Genomic DNA, 18,116 nt, shown 5'->3' with positions numbered 1-18,116 from the left:
TAGAGTTGCATGCTATGGCTCCTGTGGAAGTCAGAGGACAACTTTCAGGAGGAGGTTTCTCCTTCCACTCTGTGGGTTCCAGGGATTGCACTCAGGCCTTCAGTTCAGGCGACAGCAAGCGTCTTAACCTGCTGCTCCATCCCTCTGGCCCCAGCCCACATGCTTTAGCAGACAGAGAGCCTTCCATTCTTACATCTTTGGAAATCTGGGCTTGATGGACAATATCGCTTCACACTCCCCTGAGAAGTAGAGCCCATTCACTCTCATGCCTCAGTGATCTGCGATCTGAGCTGCCTCTGTATACCTGCTTTCATCCTGGGAAATCAAAAGTCACTAGAAAGAGAATAACTGGGGTGAAGATGAGTCGGTTGGGAGAGTGGTTGCCTAGCATGAGGGAATCCTTAGACTCAATCCCCAGTACCACGTAAACTAGCTTTGATGGTGCATGCCTGTAATCCTAACGTTTGGGTGCAGATGGAAGAAGATGGTAAACTCAAGGTCACCCTTAGCTACATAGGAAGTTATATAGCCTGGGTTACATGAGACCCTGGAGAGAAAGAGGAGAGAGAGGGAGAAGGAAGAGAGGAGGTGGGGGTGGAGAATACACCACCGAAGGTGAATAAGAATACCTGGTAGGTGAGCAGGCCCTAGGGTACTTCCTTGGGGAACTCCAAGTCTGGCTCAGTCTGGGCTTCCCCAGCCTGGCCTAGGACCTGCCTTATGCTGAGTCTCTAGCCTGGTGGGCCTCTTGGAAACTTGTAAGGCTGGTTTGAAGGTGGAGGGCCAAGAGGGTAGCAGTTTCCATCCTGCCCAGCTTCGGGGAACCCGCCCCACCCGATGCCAGAATAAAGGGGAGCTAGTTCTGGCTGGCCTGGGATCCCAGCACTTAGGAGGTGGCAAGAGGTTAGAAAAGCTCCAGGCCAACCTAGGCTATGTAAGAGAGTCAAGGACGTCCTGGAAGGGGAGGAGGTGAAGAGAGACAGAACCATTCAGCAGGACTCAGACATCAGCACTCGGAGAAGAAGGCAGATTGTATACTTCAAACCTAGGTGGGTTCCTGGGATAAAACCAGAGCCGTGCTCTGTGTTTAATCAGGGGCTGGAACCAGGCTGGGAGGTAACCTTCACAATCCAGGCACCACGGTTCCCATCTGTAGTTCTAGCCCTTAGCTCGCTAAAGCAGGAAGATTGCTTTACATCCAAAGCCAGCCTCGGCTACAGATTAAGACCCTTTCTCAAAAAGCAAAACCACAGGTGACTGGGAAGATGGCTCAGTAGGTCAGAACATCTGCTACATAAGCATGAGGGCCTGAGTTAGAATCCCCTCCCACCACGTCAAAAGGCAAGTAAAGCCAGCATTTGGAAGCAGAAATAGACAGTAGATCCTGGGAGCTTGCAGGCAGCCTAATCCAAACAACGCTCTCCTGGTTCAGGGAGGGAGGCAAGGCAATATTGCCTCCAGGCACTAAAGCAGATGAGGGTAGAGGAAAATACTGATACTCTCCTCTCATCACAAATGTGCATACATGGGGTATTCACGCATCTGCATCCACCATACACATATGAACATGCATACATACACATGCATAAAGATATAGACACACACACACATGCACACACACACTCTCAGACTTTAAGAAAGCAGGGCCAATGAGATGGCTCAGTGTGTAAAGGTGCTTGCCTCCAAGCCTGATGACCTGAATTTGATCACTGGGACCCACATGGTAGAAGGAAAGAACTGACTTTCACAGTCCTCTGCCACACATGCACCATGCGTGCACACATAGGGAGAGAGGGAAGTGGAGGGGAGGGGGAGGGAGAGAGAAGGAGACTAAAAGCTGAGGAAGAGGAAGACCCCAACCTCTCCAGCATCCTGTGGCTGGGGATGTGTATGCAGCACAGGAGGGGAGGGTGGCTCTAACCACAGGCTTCCTCTCTCTGCTTGCCAGACTGGAGATATGAAAGGTTCTCGGAAGCCCGCTTGTTAAAGGCTGGGTTCACAGCATGTGGTGCTAGGTGAGGGCTTGTGGGAGGAAGTCACTCAAAGGTACCCTGACCCCTCTTTCCTCCATTCTTGCATCTCAGTTTATGTGAGGTAAGCAGCTGTCTGCACCAGAAGTTCTTCTCTCCTCAAAGGCCCAGAGCAGCCAGGCCAGCCAACCAACCAAGAGTTACAACTGCTGAAACTGTAAGCCAAAAGATATCTCTCTTCCTTAAAAATTGATGGATGTCTCTGGGTCTGATTGTGTGTGCCTTTAATCCTAGCACTCAGGAGGCAGAAACAAGCAGATCTTTGTATTTGAAGGCAGCTAGGTCTACACAGCACAAGTTCTGGGGGCTATCTAGTAAGACCCTGTCTGTTTTTTTTTTAAAGGAAAGAAAAAGAAAGAAAGAAAGAAAGAAAGAAAGAAAGAAAGAAAGAAAGAAGAAAGGAAAAGAGAAATGAAAAGAAAAATATCTCAGATAACAGAAACAAGCCTCCACCTTGCCCAGCATAGCCTGTCTTACCTGGCAGCTATTGGCAGCTACAGGGCTGTGAGACAGGGCAGAATTTATTGAATTGACTTCAAAGCATCACTCCCAAGAATGGACAGAATTTAAACTAGATATGGTAATACACACCCAAAATCCCAACACTTAAGAATCTAAGGTAGGAGGACCCTGAGTTTGAGGCAAGCCTAGGCTACATAGCAACACCCTATCTCAAAATAAGATTTTAAAACATAGCAATATGTGGCACACGCTTATAATACCAGGACTGTGGGGAGGTGGAAATGGGAGGATCAGGAGTTCAAAAACAGCCTGGGCTACTTGAGACTGGCTCAATAAGTAAGTAAGTAAGTAAGAAAGAGGTGGGAGAGACTCAAAAGAAAGAAGGAAGGAAGGAAAGAAAGAAAGAAAGAAAGAAAGAAAGAAAGAAAGAAAGAAAGAAAGAAAGAGGAGGGGAGGGAGAAAGGAAGGCAGGCTGAAGAGATACTGAATATAAATAAATAAATAAATAAATAAATAAATAAATAAATAAATAAATAGCTGGAGAGATGGCTCAGAGGTTAAGAGCATTTATTTGCAGTGGACCTAAATCTAGATCCGGCACCTACATCAGGTAGCTCACAACAGCTTGTCACTCCATTTCCAGGGAATCCAATGACCTCTTTTGTTTTTCATAGGTGTGGCCCTCCTGCAAAACCCCACACATACATAATATAAACACATGTACACAACTTAAGTAAAGGGGCTGGAGAGATGATTTGGTGAGTCAAGGCGTTCTGTTGTGCAAACTCTGACAACTGGAGTTCTCTCTCTAGATCTCCAAGGGGAAGGAGAAAACTGACTTCCAAAAGTTGTCTCTTACCTCCACTTGCATGCCGTGGTACAAACACATATCCACATTCACCTCAAAGGCACACACAATACAGGTACACTCGATAATAACCATAGGTTATTTCTCCACAGGTGAAATGAGACAATTCAAGCCAGATTAAAACATATTAAAGACAGGTTTATTGGGAAGCAGGTTTATTGGGGTGAGGAGGGGGGTGCTTAAGACAAGGGCCTGAGGAGGTGTACATTTTACATATCAAAGCAGACTGTCCTCCAGGTTCCCCCAGCATCCCTCAGTCCCCACCTGGCATACCCTGCCCCAACCCTGAACTTTCCAGCCCAGGGACTGGGCTGTCCTTCCCCCAGAGGCTCCTCTTTATATAATCCAGACGTTTTTTATTTATCTCTGTCTGTCTGTCTGTCTGTCTCTCTCTCTCTCTCTCTCTCTCTCTCTCTCTCTCTCTCTCCTCTCTTTGTGCTTTTGCCCTTTCTTTCTTTTTCTCCCCCACCACCCCCCAGAGTGATTTCCCTGGCCTCTGTCCTTAGAACCAGTAAACTCACCTTCCCAATAGAGCAGCTTCCCAATAAACCTGCCTTTAATATATTCTAATCTGGCTTGAACTGGCTAATTTCATCGGCAGAAAAATAACCTATCAAATACTTTCTAATTGTTATATGTGTGTGTGTGTGTGTGTGTGTGTGTGTGTGTGTGTGTGTGTTGTGTGTGTGTTTCTCTGTGTGGCCTTAGCTGTACTGGAACTCAATCTACAGACCATGCTGGCCTCAAACTCAGCAATTCACCTGTCTCTGACTCCTGAGTGCTGGGATTAAAGTCTTGGACCACCACTACCTGATTTAAACACAGGAGTGGGTTTTTTTAGTTTTGGGTTTTGGGAGGGGTGTCTTTTTGTTGTTTGTTTGTTTGTTTGTTTGTTGTTTTGTTTTGCTTGAAACAGGCTCTCTCTACATAGCCCTGGCTACCCTGGAACTCATTAAAGTCTTTTAAAACATATTTTAGAACAAATAAATTAAAGATAAAATGTAAAAAAGGGGAGGCCGGGGATCTAGCTCAAAGGTACAGTACTTGCCCAGCTTGCATAACACGCTAGCTTTAATCCCCAATACTGCAAAATAATAATAACAATTGATTACAGTTTTTAAATTTTCTAGAGTTTGAATTTCCCACTGTACAGGCTTCTTTTGGCATGGACCTGTCTTGCTGACCCATCACGTCACTCTGGGCGGGGACAGGACAGGATGGAGACTTTGAGACCAGATAACCTTGACCCAGGCTCTCTACTCCCACACTCTCTTACCTCCTCTGGGGTGACTGCTGTCCTGCTGTGACAGCAGGTTAATTCTCAAGTCCTTATCCTCTCCTAAGGCCCGAGAGGTTCTCTGCTGGGTCTGTGTCCTGGAATTGGAGCTCCACAATGAAGGCCCAGGGTGTCCTCTGGATAGTGCTTGGATTGCTGCTGTGGCCAGAGCCAGGGACAGGTGAGTCCAAGGGCAGAGGCCTGAGGGGTAGGGTACTTGCTTTGTTCAACCCTAGTGGGCAAAGCTCCAGCTCTCAGAAAACTGCCATTCCGGCACCTTACATGCTCCCAGCCCGAGTCAAGGAAGGGATGCCAGAAAGACCTGGGGACATGAAAGCAACGGTTAAGGGTACTTTCCTGGAGAAGAGATACACAGAACCAGGAGGAAGGAGAGCTGGGTTTGGTTAAGAAGCAGAAGAGAAAGGATATTTTAGACAGAAAAGAGAAAAGTTACAGAATGTATTGCCCACGGAAGAGCACCAGTTCCAGACACTAGGATTAAAATGACCTTGAGGCTCTGGGTATGCAAACACTTGTCTGTATTTCCAGAACATAGGAGCTGAAACAGGAGGATCCTGAGTTTGAGGTCAGCCTGGATTATATAATGAGTTAGAGGCCAGCCTCCAATATATAGCAAGCCCCTGCAACAAACAAAACAACCTACCTTCCCAGATTCAAATCATACCTCCTCCACTTTCTAGCTGGGTAACCTGAAGCAGCTAACACGACATTTCCGTTTCAGATGCTTCATCTGTAACAGGAAGTTAATGAGACATAGCTTATAATGTTTTGTGAGGATTAAATAGGTTAAATATGTCACTCAGAATGATGCCTGGCACGTGGTAAATGGTTAAATAAACACTGGCAATTATCCAACAACCCCTAATTCTGCTGTGGACCTGGTACCCAAACATTTCTAGCTTTCACTTGCTTATTTGCTTCTCTCTCTCTCTCTCTCTCTCTCTCTCTCTCTCTCTCTCTCTCTCTCTCTGCCTCTCTCTCTCTCTCTCTCTCTCTCTCTCTCTCTCTCTCTCTCTCTCTCTGCCTCTCTCTCTTTCTTCAAGACAGGGCCTTACTGTAGTCCTGGCTGTGCTGGAACTCTATCTATAGACCAGGCTGGCCTCAAACTCAGAGATCAGCCTGCCTCTGCTACAGTAAAGACATGTGCCAGTATGCCTAGCTTAGATTCCCTTTCTTAAAGAGGGAAAAACCTATTATTCTCCTCCCCTTTGTTTATTCATCTGTCTGTTCATCTATCTGTGCATCTGTTTGTCTGAGACAAGATCTCATTTTGTAGCCAGGGTGGCAGGGGACTATGTTGTTCAGGCTAGTCTTGAATTTGTGGCAATCCTCCTGCCTCAGCATTTTTAAATGAGAGGATTACAGGCATGACCATAGCAACTTTTATCAAGGAAAGCATTTCACTGGGGCTGGTTTACAGGTTCAGAGGTTTAGTCCATTTTTAGCATGGTAGCATGGTGGGAAGCACGCTACCCAGACATGGTACTGGAGGAGCTGAATTCACACCTCCTCCAACAAGGCCACACCCCCTAATCCCTCTCAAGTCATACCACTCCCTAATGACCAATGGTTCAAATTTATGAGCCTATGAGGGATATTTTTATTTAAACCACTACAAATGCTAACCTGCTCAGGCCTCTCTCTTGTTCATAGTCTTGCCATGGCTCCCCAGTGCTCAGAGAGTCCTACCTTTTTAACCAACAGGCAACAGTCTGGGTTCCTCAGTTTCTTCCTCTACATAATGGCAGCGCTGGTCACAGTGATGTCAGATGAAGAGCTAGGAACACTAGGACTATGTGACATGAGCAGAAGGACCAGAACAAAGGGAAGCTGAGTCGCTGCGCTGACTCATTCTTTCTTCCTACAGCCTCTTCCTTGCCCCTGGTCATGGACTCCATCATCCAGGCCCTTGCTGAACTTGAGCAAAAGGTACTGGTGACTGGGGCCAATGTCACTGCCTCTGCAAGGATTCTGTCAGCCAAGAACTCCAGCCCCCACAATTCCCTTCACCAGCACTTGCTGCTGAAGGCACCAAGCCACGACACTATAGAGCCAGATCTTCAGTCACTCAGCCCAGAGCTTCAAGCCCTGATTTCCGAGGTGGCCCAACATGATGTACACGATGGGCAGGAACATGGAGTGGTGCTGGCACCCGACGGCTCCACTGTAGCAGTGAAGCCTCTACTGGTTGGGCTAGAGGCTGGTCTACAGGGGTACGGTGTTGCTAACTTGTCTTCAGATTGCCTGACCATCCCCTGTGATCCTGGAGACACCTTGACCAATATTGGAGCCACCTGGCCAAGACTCATGGATGCCTTTTCAAATGCCTCTTCTCCAGATGTTGGAGCCACTTTACCAAATGACAAAGCCAAGACTCCCACCACTGTGGACAGACTCCTGGCAATAACCTTGGCTGGTGACTTAGGTCTGACCTTCCTCCATGGGTCTCAGATTAGGAGTCCTCCAGGCCTGGGAACTGAGGGCTGTTGGGACCAGCTTTCTGCCCCCAGGGTCTTCACACTGTTGGACCCCAAGGCATCCAGGGTCACCATGGCTTTCCTCAATGGTGCCTTGGATGGAGCTCTCCTTGGGGACCAATTGAGCCGAATCCCTAGGCCCCACCCACCCCTCAGCCACCTGCTGAGAGAGTACTATGGAGGTGGGGTGAATGGAGATCCAGCGTTCCGAAGTAACTTCCGAAGGCAGAATGGGGCTGCTTTGACTTCAGCCTCTACCCTGGCCCAGCAGCTATGGGAGGCCCTTGTCCTGCTACAGAAACTGGAGCCAGGGCATCTGCAGTTACAGAGCATGAGCCAAGAACAGCTGGCTCAGGCGGCCACCTTTGCTACTAAGGAGTTCACTGAGGCTTTCTTGGGTAAGGAGTTCCCCCTGGCCCCTCATACACAGACACTTCCACTGTGATCCCCTGGGTCAGCAAGATCCAGAGCCTAGGAAATCCAGGGAGACAGCCGCGTCTATAGAAAAGGACAATTTCATGGGCAAAAAATGCTAGTGTTGGCCCTTGGAGAATAAATAAGAGTTTATATGATTTTTAAGTTTTTTAAAGAGGGGTTGGGGTATAGCTGGGTTAGTAGAGCGCATGCATGAGAAATACCCTACCACCACAGTAAACTGTACATAGTGGTGCATGCTGGTAATCCTAGCTCTTGAGAGGCAGAGACTGGAGAATCAGAAGTTCAAGGGCAGCCTGGGCTTCATGAGACCTTGACCTCTACCCACCATGCCCCACACATAAGACGAATCATACAATTGGAAGTCAACACAGAAGGGCTAATTTTTTTTCTTTACCTATTTATTGAGACAAGGTTTTATATATATGTAGCCCAGGCTGGTCTTGAATTTGAAAGCCCCCTTCCTTAATCTCTCAAATTCTGAGATTAGCTGGGATGTACTACCATACTCACACTTTTGGGTTTTCTTCTGGAAGTGGAAGGACATATACTGGCTTCCATCTATCTAGCTATCTACCTACTTACCTACCTATCATCTATCTATCTATCTATCTATCTATCTATCTAACTATCTATCTACCTATCCATCTTGTGTATGCCTTCTGAGCCATCTCCCTGACCTATAACTAGACGCTTGTCAAATCCTGGAGGCCAGAGGTATGCCCACAGATTCATTTTAATAGAGATCACTCTTCCAGAAGGAAATGCTTGATGGTAAACTCTGACGCTCCCTTGCTCTTGAAGGATGCCCAGCCATTCACCCTCGCTGCCGCTGGGGAGCGGCTCCCTACCGAGGCCACCCAACGCCACTCCAGCTGCCACTTGGATTTTTATATGTGCATCACACGTACGTGCCAGCGCCACCCTGCACCACCTTCCAGAGCTGCGCGGCCAATATGCGCTCCATGCAGCATTTCCACCAGGACGTGCGCCACTGGAATGACATCGGCTACAGGTGGACCTGGCCTAGTCCACTGTGGGAGGGACTGGAAGGCAAGGAGTAGAACCAGTGGGCAGAAACCAGCGTGTAGTTGGAGGAATTTGTAGTGGGCGTGGCCAAGAACCAGACTGTGGTCAAAATGAGGGACCAGGTCCAAGGAGGAAGAGAAGAGTGAAAAAAGAGTGAATAGGGATGTGACTGATTCTTAGGGGTAGATTCAAAAAGGAGAAACTTGGTTTGGTTTGGTTTGGTTTGGTTTGGTTTGGTTTGGTTTGGTTTGGTTCGGTTCGAGACAGGTTTTTTTGTTTTTTTGTTTTTTTGTTTTTTTTTTTTTTTTCTCTGTGTAGCCCTAGTTGTCCTGGAACTCTGTAGACCAGCTTGGCCTCTAACTCCGAGTGCTAGGACTAAAGGTTTAGATCAACACAGCCTCCTCCTCCTCCTCCTCCTCCTCCTCCTCCTCCTCCTCCTCCTCCTCCTCCTCCTCCTCCTCCTCCTCCTCCTCCTTCCTCTAATGAAACACCCTCTCAGCTGGCCTGAGCTGGCCTGGAGCTCCCTATGTGGAAAAAGCTAGTCTCGAACTCATAGAATTCTGTCTGATTCTTTCTCTGAATGCTATGATTAGGGTATTCTGCACTATTTTGCAAGAAAGAACCGTTTCTGGGCTGGCACTTGGTGTTCAAATGATATTGAATTGGATGAAACAGAAGCAGTGTGCCGCACTTGGTGTCTTAAAGCACAGGGACAGAGCCCTGCTGATCCTAAATATCCCATCCCCTCTGCAGTTTCGTCATAGGCTCCGACGGCTATGTGTACCAGGGTCGTGGCTGGTACTGGGTAGGTGCGCACACGCGCGGTTACAACTCCCGCGGCTTCGGTGTGGCCTTCGTGGGCAACTACACCGGGTCACTGCCCAGCGAAGCTGCGCTGAACACGGTGCGCGACGTGCTCCCGAGCTGCGCAATTCGCGCAGGTCTCTTGGGGCCAGACTACAAGTTGCTCGGCCACCGCCAGCTAGTGCATACCGACTGCCCCGGGAACGCGCTCTTCAACTTGCTGCGCACCTGGCCTCACTTCACTGTGGTGAGTATGCTTGTCCCTGTGCCTGAGCTTAGCCTGTCACCCCTGCATCTTCGAAACATGCAGTCTCTCTCCATGGCATCATTGTCCTGTCTATTCCGTGACACAACTTCAGCCCTAGACCTGCCCCAGCCAGCTCATCTTTCACCTAACTCCTAACACCTCTGCTTGCCACCCCTCTGACCTCAGTCTGGCCTTCTTTACTTGCTAGGTTACAGACTTCTGCTGCCAGCTTTCTCCCCCAAACCACTGTTGCCTTTCAACCTCCTTAGAGCTGCAGCCAGGAACTCCTGGGGTGTTTTGGAACCGCAGTTTTTCTTTTTTTTTTTTTTTTTTTTTTTTGGTTTTTCAAGACAGGGTTTCTCTGTGTAGCCCTGGCTGTCCTGGAACTCACTCTGTAGACCAGGCTGGCCTCGAACTCAGAAATCCGCCTGCCTCTGCCTCCCAAGTGCTGGGATTAAAGGCGTGCGCCACCACCGCCCGGCGGAACCGCAGTTTTTCTCTCTTCAGGGCCTCATCATGACTGTGGCCTGACGCTACTCAAAGCTCTCATCTGAAGAGCAATTTGTCTTAGGTCCTTACTATCAAACATAACATTTTTTTTTTTTACCATTTTATGCTAAAACTCTTCTGCCTACATACCTTATCCCAGGTCAGCCGAGAATTCACTTCAGCCTCCTATCCTGAGGGCTTCTGCTCATACAACCCTAACCTAACCTGTGACCCTTCACTCCAAATTATTCTGTTGGCCAAACCTAGTCCAGTTCCTACTCCTGTGTTGCTCTCCTCTGCTCATCTCAGCTCCAAGGGTTCTCAATAGCCTCTGACTCCCTGGTTCCTGAGGAACCTTCCACTAGAACAATCTAGGCTGCCCAAGAGTCTCGCCCAGCCTCTGATTTCTACCGCTACCTAACCACTCAGCTGCATTACCTGTGTCTGTTTTGTTTGTAAAAACAAAGTTTAACGCAGGCTAGCCTTGAACTCACTGTGAGGCTCAGGCTGGCCGCCACCCCCACCACCCTCCTGTCTCCACCTTGAGTGCTGAGATTGCAGATTCTTGAAGTATATCAACCCAACTACTACTTCCTTCTTTTTTCTTCTTTTTAGTGTGTGCGAGCATCTGCATGTGTGTTTGTGTCTGTGGTATTAAAGACCATTTCTGGTGTTATCCCCAGGAAAGCCATCTATTTACGTCCTTTGAGACAGGGTTTCTCATCAGACTAAAGCTCACCAAATAGGGTAGGTTTGCTGGCTAGTAGCCCAAGGGGTCTTCTTGTCTTCAGATCCCTAGTCCCAACACTGGGACTAAAAGATGCCACTTGGCTCAGCATCTTTACGTGGGTTCTGGGGATCAAACTCAGGTCCTCACATTTGCAAGGCAAGCACTGTGCTGACAGAGCCATTTCCCCAGCCTCTGTTTTGGCTTTGAGACAAAGTTTTCCATAGCCCAGTGAGGGATGATCTTTAACGTCGGATCCTCCAGCCTCTACTTACCTATATGTTGCCTGTTTTCACTAAGCTATTTATCTGCCTGTCTTTGCCTGCAGACGGGTTTGAGTTTGGCTTGTTTTGATTCATTTTAATAGGGGTGTGTACTTGCTGTGTAACCTGGGTTAGCTTTCTTTGAGACAGGGTTTCCACTATGCAGACTTCAACTCACATAGTCCTACTGCCCCTGCCTCCTGAATGCTGGGATTAAAAGCTAAAGGCATGGGCCACCACAGCTGCCCTAAGATTAGCCTTGAACTCCCCAAATCATTTGGGCTCAGACTCCCAAGTGCTGGGATTATATATGTTTCCCCACCACACACTGCTATAGTCAGCCTGGTGTCCACTTTGGGCCCTCATCCTGTCCTATATCCAAGACTCCATAGCAAGGAGGGCAGGCCCAGTCATACATACACCCTAAATCTTATATTCTCTTATTTCTTCTAGGTTGAAAACTAAGAACTCCTTTGAGGGACCCTTGAAGATCCAGAAGGCACTATACCTAACGAGCCTTTGAGCAACCACAGACCTCCAATAAAGGGACCACTGAAAGGAAATATCTCTATAAGCATCATCTTCCTCAGAGACCAGAATGCAAGCAAAGTGTGTGCGGCTCAGTGGGAAAGCACCCAGCTGACAAACAAGAGGCTTTTGATTGTGTTTTGTATTTTCAATTTTTTTTTCATGACAGCGTTTCTCTGTGTAGCCTTGGCTATCCTGGAACTGTAGACCAGGCTGGCCTCAAATTCAAAGAGATCTGCCTGCTTTTGCCTCCTTAAATTAAAGACACTGGAATTAAAGACTTGTGTCAGTCACCGCTGCCTGTCAGCTCTCGACCCCTACTCCAGCACTACAAAATAAATGAAGCTGGGTACAGGAGCTCATATTTGTAATCACAGCAATTGGAAGATAGAGGAAGGAGAATTTCTTGGAAGCTGTGGGTATTAGGGACTGACACCGCCTAACACTGAGTGCTAACGAGTCAGGATGACAAAAATGGAGGCAGCTTATTTTACGACCTTGTAAGGTGAAATGCCAACAAAACCGGTAACAGTGCCTCTTTGGGAGAAAAACTGTCCTTTTTTTTTAAATGCTCTTAATCAAAACCCCTTTCCCTCTCCTTGCTGCATGTTGCCTGAGTTTCATCATCCATCCCTTTCCCCCTTTTTTCAATGTATGCTCTTGGTCATGATGCAGCAAGCTACCTGTATCCTCCCATCCTGAGACAGATAACCTTTAGTTTGAAAAGAAGGCTAGCCAAAAGACCAGACAAGAAGGCACAAGGTGTTAGGATAGAGAAACCAATGCCATCTACTCTTACCTGCCACCTAAGCCTGTCTAAGGGGCTTTTGTATTAAAAATGGACCATAGTGTTTTGTTTTCCACCAAGGCTAGAAGCTAATCTGTGCTACAGAATCAAGAAAACAAAAGCAAATAAATGAATTTCAGTACAAAATGGTGATTTGGAGGCAACCCTAGAACTTCCCTATTGGGGAGTAAAAAGGCAAGGCCTGGAGGAAAAGCAGCCAGGGAAAGCAATCAAGTGGGTTCCTGCTGCAGACACGCAGAACTCAGTTACAGGAAGACAGCATCAAACAGAGCCTTCACTGTCATCCCTGAGCCTAGGAGGCAGAGAACCTGTGTCTCTGGGAGAGGGCCACTCCAGAAAGTGTAGGCTCAATGACATATCAGGATTGTTTGTCACATAACGACCAGATAAGACCCCATTTCCTTAAAAAAAAAAAAATAAAATTATAGCCTGAAGCTGCAGCTCAGTGACAGCTTTTGCCCAGTGTTATACTGGGGGCCCTGGGCTTCATCTCCAGCACTATAAAAAGAAAGGAAAAGAGAAAGTGAAAAGGGGAAATGTTGGGAGCGGCCCAGTACACAGCAAACTAATAAAACTGAAGAACTCTGGAGATACTTTAGGAGATAAGCATGAGGCTCTGAGTTCAAATCCCCACTACTCTTGTAAAAAGCTGGGTGCTGCCAAATGCTCCTGTAACCCTGGCACCATGAAGAGTGGGCACAGGAAGATTGCTGAGGCTTCGTGGCTGCCATCCAAACTCCAGATCTGATGAGAGATACTGTCTCCAAAGAATAAGGCAGAGAGTGACAGTGCAGAACACTTGATAACACCCTCCTCTGACCTCTGTAGATGACCTCCCCACAACCAAGGATTCAGAGGTGAATGTTGGCCTTGCATATTTGAGGCTTAGGGGTCCACCTCTGGCACCACAAATGAAAAGCCTCCCAGTTTGATTAGTCATTCTCCATTGTAGGAATATTCCATAACATCATATTGTACCCAGTATATATATACAACTGTAATTTATCATTTTAATAGAATATGGCTGAGTGAGGTGGCCCACACCTTTAATTTCAGTTTTGGGGAGTCAGAGGTAGGCATTTCTCTGTGAATTTGAAAACAACCTGCTCTACCAAACAAGTTCCAGCCCAGCTATAGTTACATAATGTGACCCTATCTCAAATTTTAATCAATTAATTAATTTACACACACATGCCTTTAATCCCAGCACTTGGGGAGCAAAGGCAGGTAGAGTTTGAGTTTGAGGTCAGCCTGGTTTACACAGCTGGGCTACACAGAGAAACCCCATCTAAAAAAAAACATAATTAATTGACTAATTAACTAATTCTAATTAATTATTTAATTAATTAAAATAAAGCTGAGTGTATAGTAATAGAGTGCTTGCCTAGCGCATACAAAGGCCCGAGCTCCCTCTCCCACACTGTATAAATGAAGCATGATGGTTCATACCTCTAATTTCAGGCTCAGGGGCAGAAAGCAAAAGAATCAGAAATTCATAGTCATCCTACTATAGCCCAAGATGGCCTTGAACATTGAACACACTATGTAGCTAAAGATGACCTCCAATGTATATAGCAAGCTCAAGACCAGGCGTGTGTGTGTGTGTGTGTGTGTGTGTGTGTGTGTGTGTGTGCATAAATATGTATATATTGACGTACTATGAGCTATGGCTCAATTGTTAAGAATACTTAACTGCTTGGGGCTGGAGAGATAGCTCAGCGGTTAAGAGCACTGACTGCTCTTCCAGTGGTCCTGAGTTCAATTCCCAGCAACCACATGGTGGCTCACAACCAAGAACATCTGTAATGGGATCCGATGCCCTCTTCTGGTGTGTCTGAAGACAGCGACAGTGTACTCACATACATAAAATAGATATTTAAAAAAAAAAAAAAAGAATACTTACTGCTCTTTCAGAGAATCTGGGTTCAGTTCTCAGCACCCCCATAGTGTTTCAGATTGTTCTTTATCTTTATCTCTGGTCTCAGGGGATTCGGTGCCTTCTTTTGACCTCCATGGGCATCTGGCACACACATGGTACTCTTACATACATGGAGAGAAAAACCAAACAAACAAAACACCTGTTACACATAAGAATAAACACATCTTTTTAAAAAGGTAAATAAAAGGAAGAAAAAAATCATTTGGGGCCAGAGGTATGGCTTGGTGGCAGACCACTCTCACAGTACATGTGTGGTGTGGAGTTTCGTTCCCAGCAAAGGAGGAGGAAAAAAACAGAGATCTAGGACTAGAGCCAGTATGTAATGATATGGCAAATAAAATAAGTAGAATTATACATGGGAGGGGACATTGTTTTATTGGACAGGACTGATGTAGCCCAAACTGGCCTTGCACGCACTATGTAGCTAAGGATGACCTCCAATTTCTGATCTTCTTGCTTCTCCCCGCCCCCCCCCCCAACTGAGATTCCAGGCCTGTGTCACCACACCCAAGTTTACATGGTATTAGGGATGGAACCAGGGCCTGTGTGCGGGACACGTGCTCTGCCATTGACGCTTATTTCTAGCCTTCAAAATAAAATTTCAAAGGAAAAAAATGAGACTTATTCATAATAGGATTATAAGATATAAGAAATATAAATGCAGTGTCCCTTTTTTTGTGGGGGCAGAGTTTGAGATAGGATTCTCTGTGTAGCCATGGTTGTCCTGGAACTCTCTTTGTAGAACAGGCTAGCCTCTCCCTGCTTCTGCCTCCATAGTGATTAAAGGCGTGCACCTTCGTACCCAGCTCGCAATGTCTCTTTTTCAAAGTGAGAGTTTCAGGACAGTCACAGTAAGGAGAGCTTTAAACCTTTAAGCCTGTGTCTTTAGTGACTGCAACCCCCTATAGCCAAGGAGTCAACTTTATCCTATCCACTTCATGAATCCAACTCCCCACATACAGAGTCCACTATTTAGCCCAGACTGGCTTCAAACCTGTGGCACCAATTTTCTTGCGCCAGTCTTCCAAGTCCTGAAATTACATGTGTGCACTGCCCCCACAGGTTACTGTTATTCTTGTCTTTGTACAAAGTGTTCCTTCTACCTGGTACAATCTGTTTTCTTCTCATGCTTTAGTTTGCAAAAATTACCTCCCCAGAGAAGTCTTTTCCCTGATTTTTCCAGCCTTAGAAGAGTAGCATTTCTTCTCAATTGGTCATCCTTCATCCAGCGTTTCTATGTTGTCTCAGTCTCCCACACAAATTCATAATGTCGCAATGAATTCAGGACATGTCCCCCTCCACAGACACATTTATTTAATCTCTTCCTCCATCTCATCTGGTAGGAACTCGGGAAACATTTGTCAAACATGAGCTTTTAAAAATGTTTTAATTATGTATATCTGTGTATGGTTAGATGCCCCTGCAGTGTGGAGTATAAAGACACTCAGAGGCCAGAACAGGGTTTCAGGTACTGCAGTGCTGGACATATAGCTGGTTGTGAGCCACCCATGCCATAGTGTTTCTCACTTAACCCCAGAGCCATCTCTCTAGCCCTTGAATGGGAGCTTTTTGAAACTGATACCATCCATCATCCTTTACAAATAAGGAAGCACAGGGACAGGAAATGACTTGTCTGAGGTCACAGTGAAAAAAGAAGATGGCCAGAAGTCCAATCTGTGTGAGAGCAGTGCTGACTCACTCCTGCCGGAGCACCTACCCACTCCTTTTCTGTTAAATTTGTAGTGCATTTTATTTATTTTGTATGTTGCATGTATACACACGTGCATGAGTGTGTAGGGGTCTGAGGGCAACTTGTGAGAGTCTGTTATCCCCTTCTACCATGTGGGTCCCAGGGAACTACCTTATATTCACTGATCTAGCTTGATGGCCCCACCTCTTTCTCAAGTAAACATTTATCAAAACAGAAAAGATACTAACTGGACAGCACCCCCAAACTTCACCACAAAGAGATGTCACAACAGAATACACCCAGCACTGAGACTCAAAACCAAAGCATGTCAAATTTATGTTGTATGAATTTTACTTGCACTTAAAAATAAATCTGGGATGGGAGCTGGAGAAATGGCTCCGTGGTTAAGAGAATAGACTCCTAAACCAGAGTCGAATTCCCAGTGCCCTTATCGAGCAGCTAATAAACACCTGTGGCTGTAGCTCCAGGAGAATCCAATCCTCTGTGGACACCTCTCACACATGAATACACTATCCCCCTACACATACATACAGAGTGGAGGTACAATTTAAATACTTGTCAAGGTGATTGATCCCAGCATTCAGGAGACTAGACTAAAACTAAGACTAGACTAAGATCCAGCCTAGACTAAGTAGGAGACCTTGTGTGGAAAAAAAAAAAATATATATATATATATATATATATATATATATATATATATATATACATACATACATACAGGATGAAAATGTAGATCAGTTAATAAAGCCTTCATCAAACACAAATAAAACCCTGGTCAAGGGGGGAAATAAACCAAACAAAACCAATAACAAACAAAAAGGTGCACACCTATAATCCCAGCGTTTGGAAGACAGTAGCAGGAAGAATAGAAACTCAAGACCAGCCTTCCTTAGACAGACACAATAGATGCCCATCTCAAACAAAGCAAAACAGAACAAAAGAAGCCATCTTCCAAAAGTCTCCTTTATGACCTCACTCAGCCACTAGCCCTTCTGAGTGAGACTAATTCACTGACTTTTTTAAAAGATTCATTTTTATTAATTTTAAGTGTGTGTGTGTGTGTGTGTGTGTGTGTCTGTGTGTGCGCGCGTGCGAGCATGTGCTCATGCAAGTGGGTACAGAAGAGTAAGGAAGCATAAGAGCCCTCAGAGAAGGGGTTCCAGGCATTTGTAGCTGTCACAGATTTAAGGAACTGAACAGTTTCTGGTCCTCTGCAAGAACAGCCACAAACTTCACTACTGAGCTGTCCCTCCAACCCCAATTCCATGACTTGTAGTGTCTTCATATGCTTGGTTGTCAACTTTTTACTACTTTTTATTTCTCTTTCTTTCTTCCTTCTTTTGTTTTTTTTTTTGTTTGTTTGTTTGTTTGTTTTGGTTTTTTTGTTTTGTTTTGTTTTGTTTTCTTTCAATCAGGGTCTTGCAGAAGAATCCTGGCTGCTGTTGAACTCACGACAAACCTCCCGCCTTGGATTCATAAGTGCTAGGTTTTTATGTGTGTGTAGTTACCACTCCCAGAAAGGTTTAGGACTCTACACTATATGAATGGTCTTACCTAGGGAATACTCTTAGGTTTCGCTTTTGTTCAGCACTGTGATTTGTCCCACACCATTAAAGAATTTATTCATTTTCTTTGCTGTACAATACTCTTCGGTGTGGAGATGGCACCGAGTGTTTGTTCTGCTGTCAGTGGACACTTGGGTTATTTGGAGTCGTTAGTTGCGGTGTTGGTGGCCATGTCTATTGGATGTCTACCTAGCAGGGGAAATACTGGATCTGAGGAGACCCACATAATCATGATCGGAGGCCGAGGACTGGGGGATGGCACAATGAGTGCTACAACAGCCACTGAACATGCACAGTCTAGTTCTAACTTAACACTGGGTAGGGGAAAGTCTAGCCGAAAGTCCAAGTCCAGCCTGGGCTACAACACATGCAGTGAGCTCAAGGCCCAGTCTGTACAATTAAAAAAAACACACACACACAAAGAAGGCTAGGCATTC

The 18,116-nt window shown here is 46.1% G+C and overlaps 1 protein-coding gene and 1 long non-coding RNA gene across 2 annotated transcripts; one reads left to right on the top strand and one right to left on the bottom strand.

The window, feature by feature from the left end:
• Positions 1 to 4,653: 4,653 nt before the first annotated feature.
• LOC143435931 (uncharacterized) lies at positions 4,654 to 16,779 on the bottom strand. Its single transcript, XR_013106233.1, has 2 exons — positions 14,368 to 16,779; positions 4,654 to 4,958 (listed from the first exon to the last, which is right to left on the bottom strand). It is a non-coding gene; the product is annotated as an uncharacterized LOC143435931 (long non-coding RNA).
• On the top strand, positions 4,679 to 11,934 carry Pglyrp2 (peptidoglycan recognition protein 2). The gene is made up of 5 exons (XM_076919673.1): positions 4,679 to 4,817; positions 6,525 to 7,532; positions 8,374 to 8,584; positions 9,352 to 9,649; positions 11,582 to 11,934. Exons 1-5 carry the CDS (start codon positions 4,754 to 4,756, stop codon positions 11,591 to 11,593), a joined length of 1,593 nt encoding a protein of 530 aa, XP_076775788.1. The 5' UTR covers positions 4,679 to 4,753; the 3' UTR covers positions 11,594 to 11,934.
• Positions 16,780 to 18,116: the final 1,337 nt, after the last annotated feature.

Source organism: Arvicanthis niloticus, chromosome 22 (assembly GCF_011762505.2).
Source record: "Arvicanthis niloticus isolate mArvNil1 chromosome 22, mArvNil1.pat.X, whole genome shotgun sequence".
In the NCBI taxonomy this organism is placed as follows: domain Eukaryota; kingdom Metazoa; phylum Chordata; class Mammalia; order Rodentia; family Muridae; genus Arvicanthis; species Arvicanthis niloticus.
The sequence above is the reverse complement of the archived record's forward strand: the minus strand, read 5'-3'. Positions and strand labels throughout refer to the sequence as shown.

Excerpts from the sequence above, each read along its gene's own strand:
- Pglyrp2 (XM_076919673.1), top strand. The coding sequence starts at position 4,754 with ATGAAGGCCCAGGGTGTCCTCTGGATAGTGCTTGGATTGCTGCTGTGG. Across the intron at positions 4,818-6,524 it reads GTGGCCAGAGCCAGGGACAG|CCTCTTCCTTGCCCCTGGTC; the intron begins GTGAGTCCAAGG and ends TTCTTCCTACAG. Across the intron at positions 8,585-9,351 it reads TGGAATGACATCGGCTACAG|TTTCGTCATAGGCTCCGACG; the intron begins GTGGACCTGGCC and ends TCCCCTCTGCAG.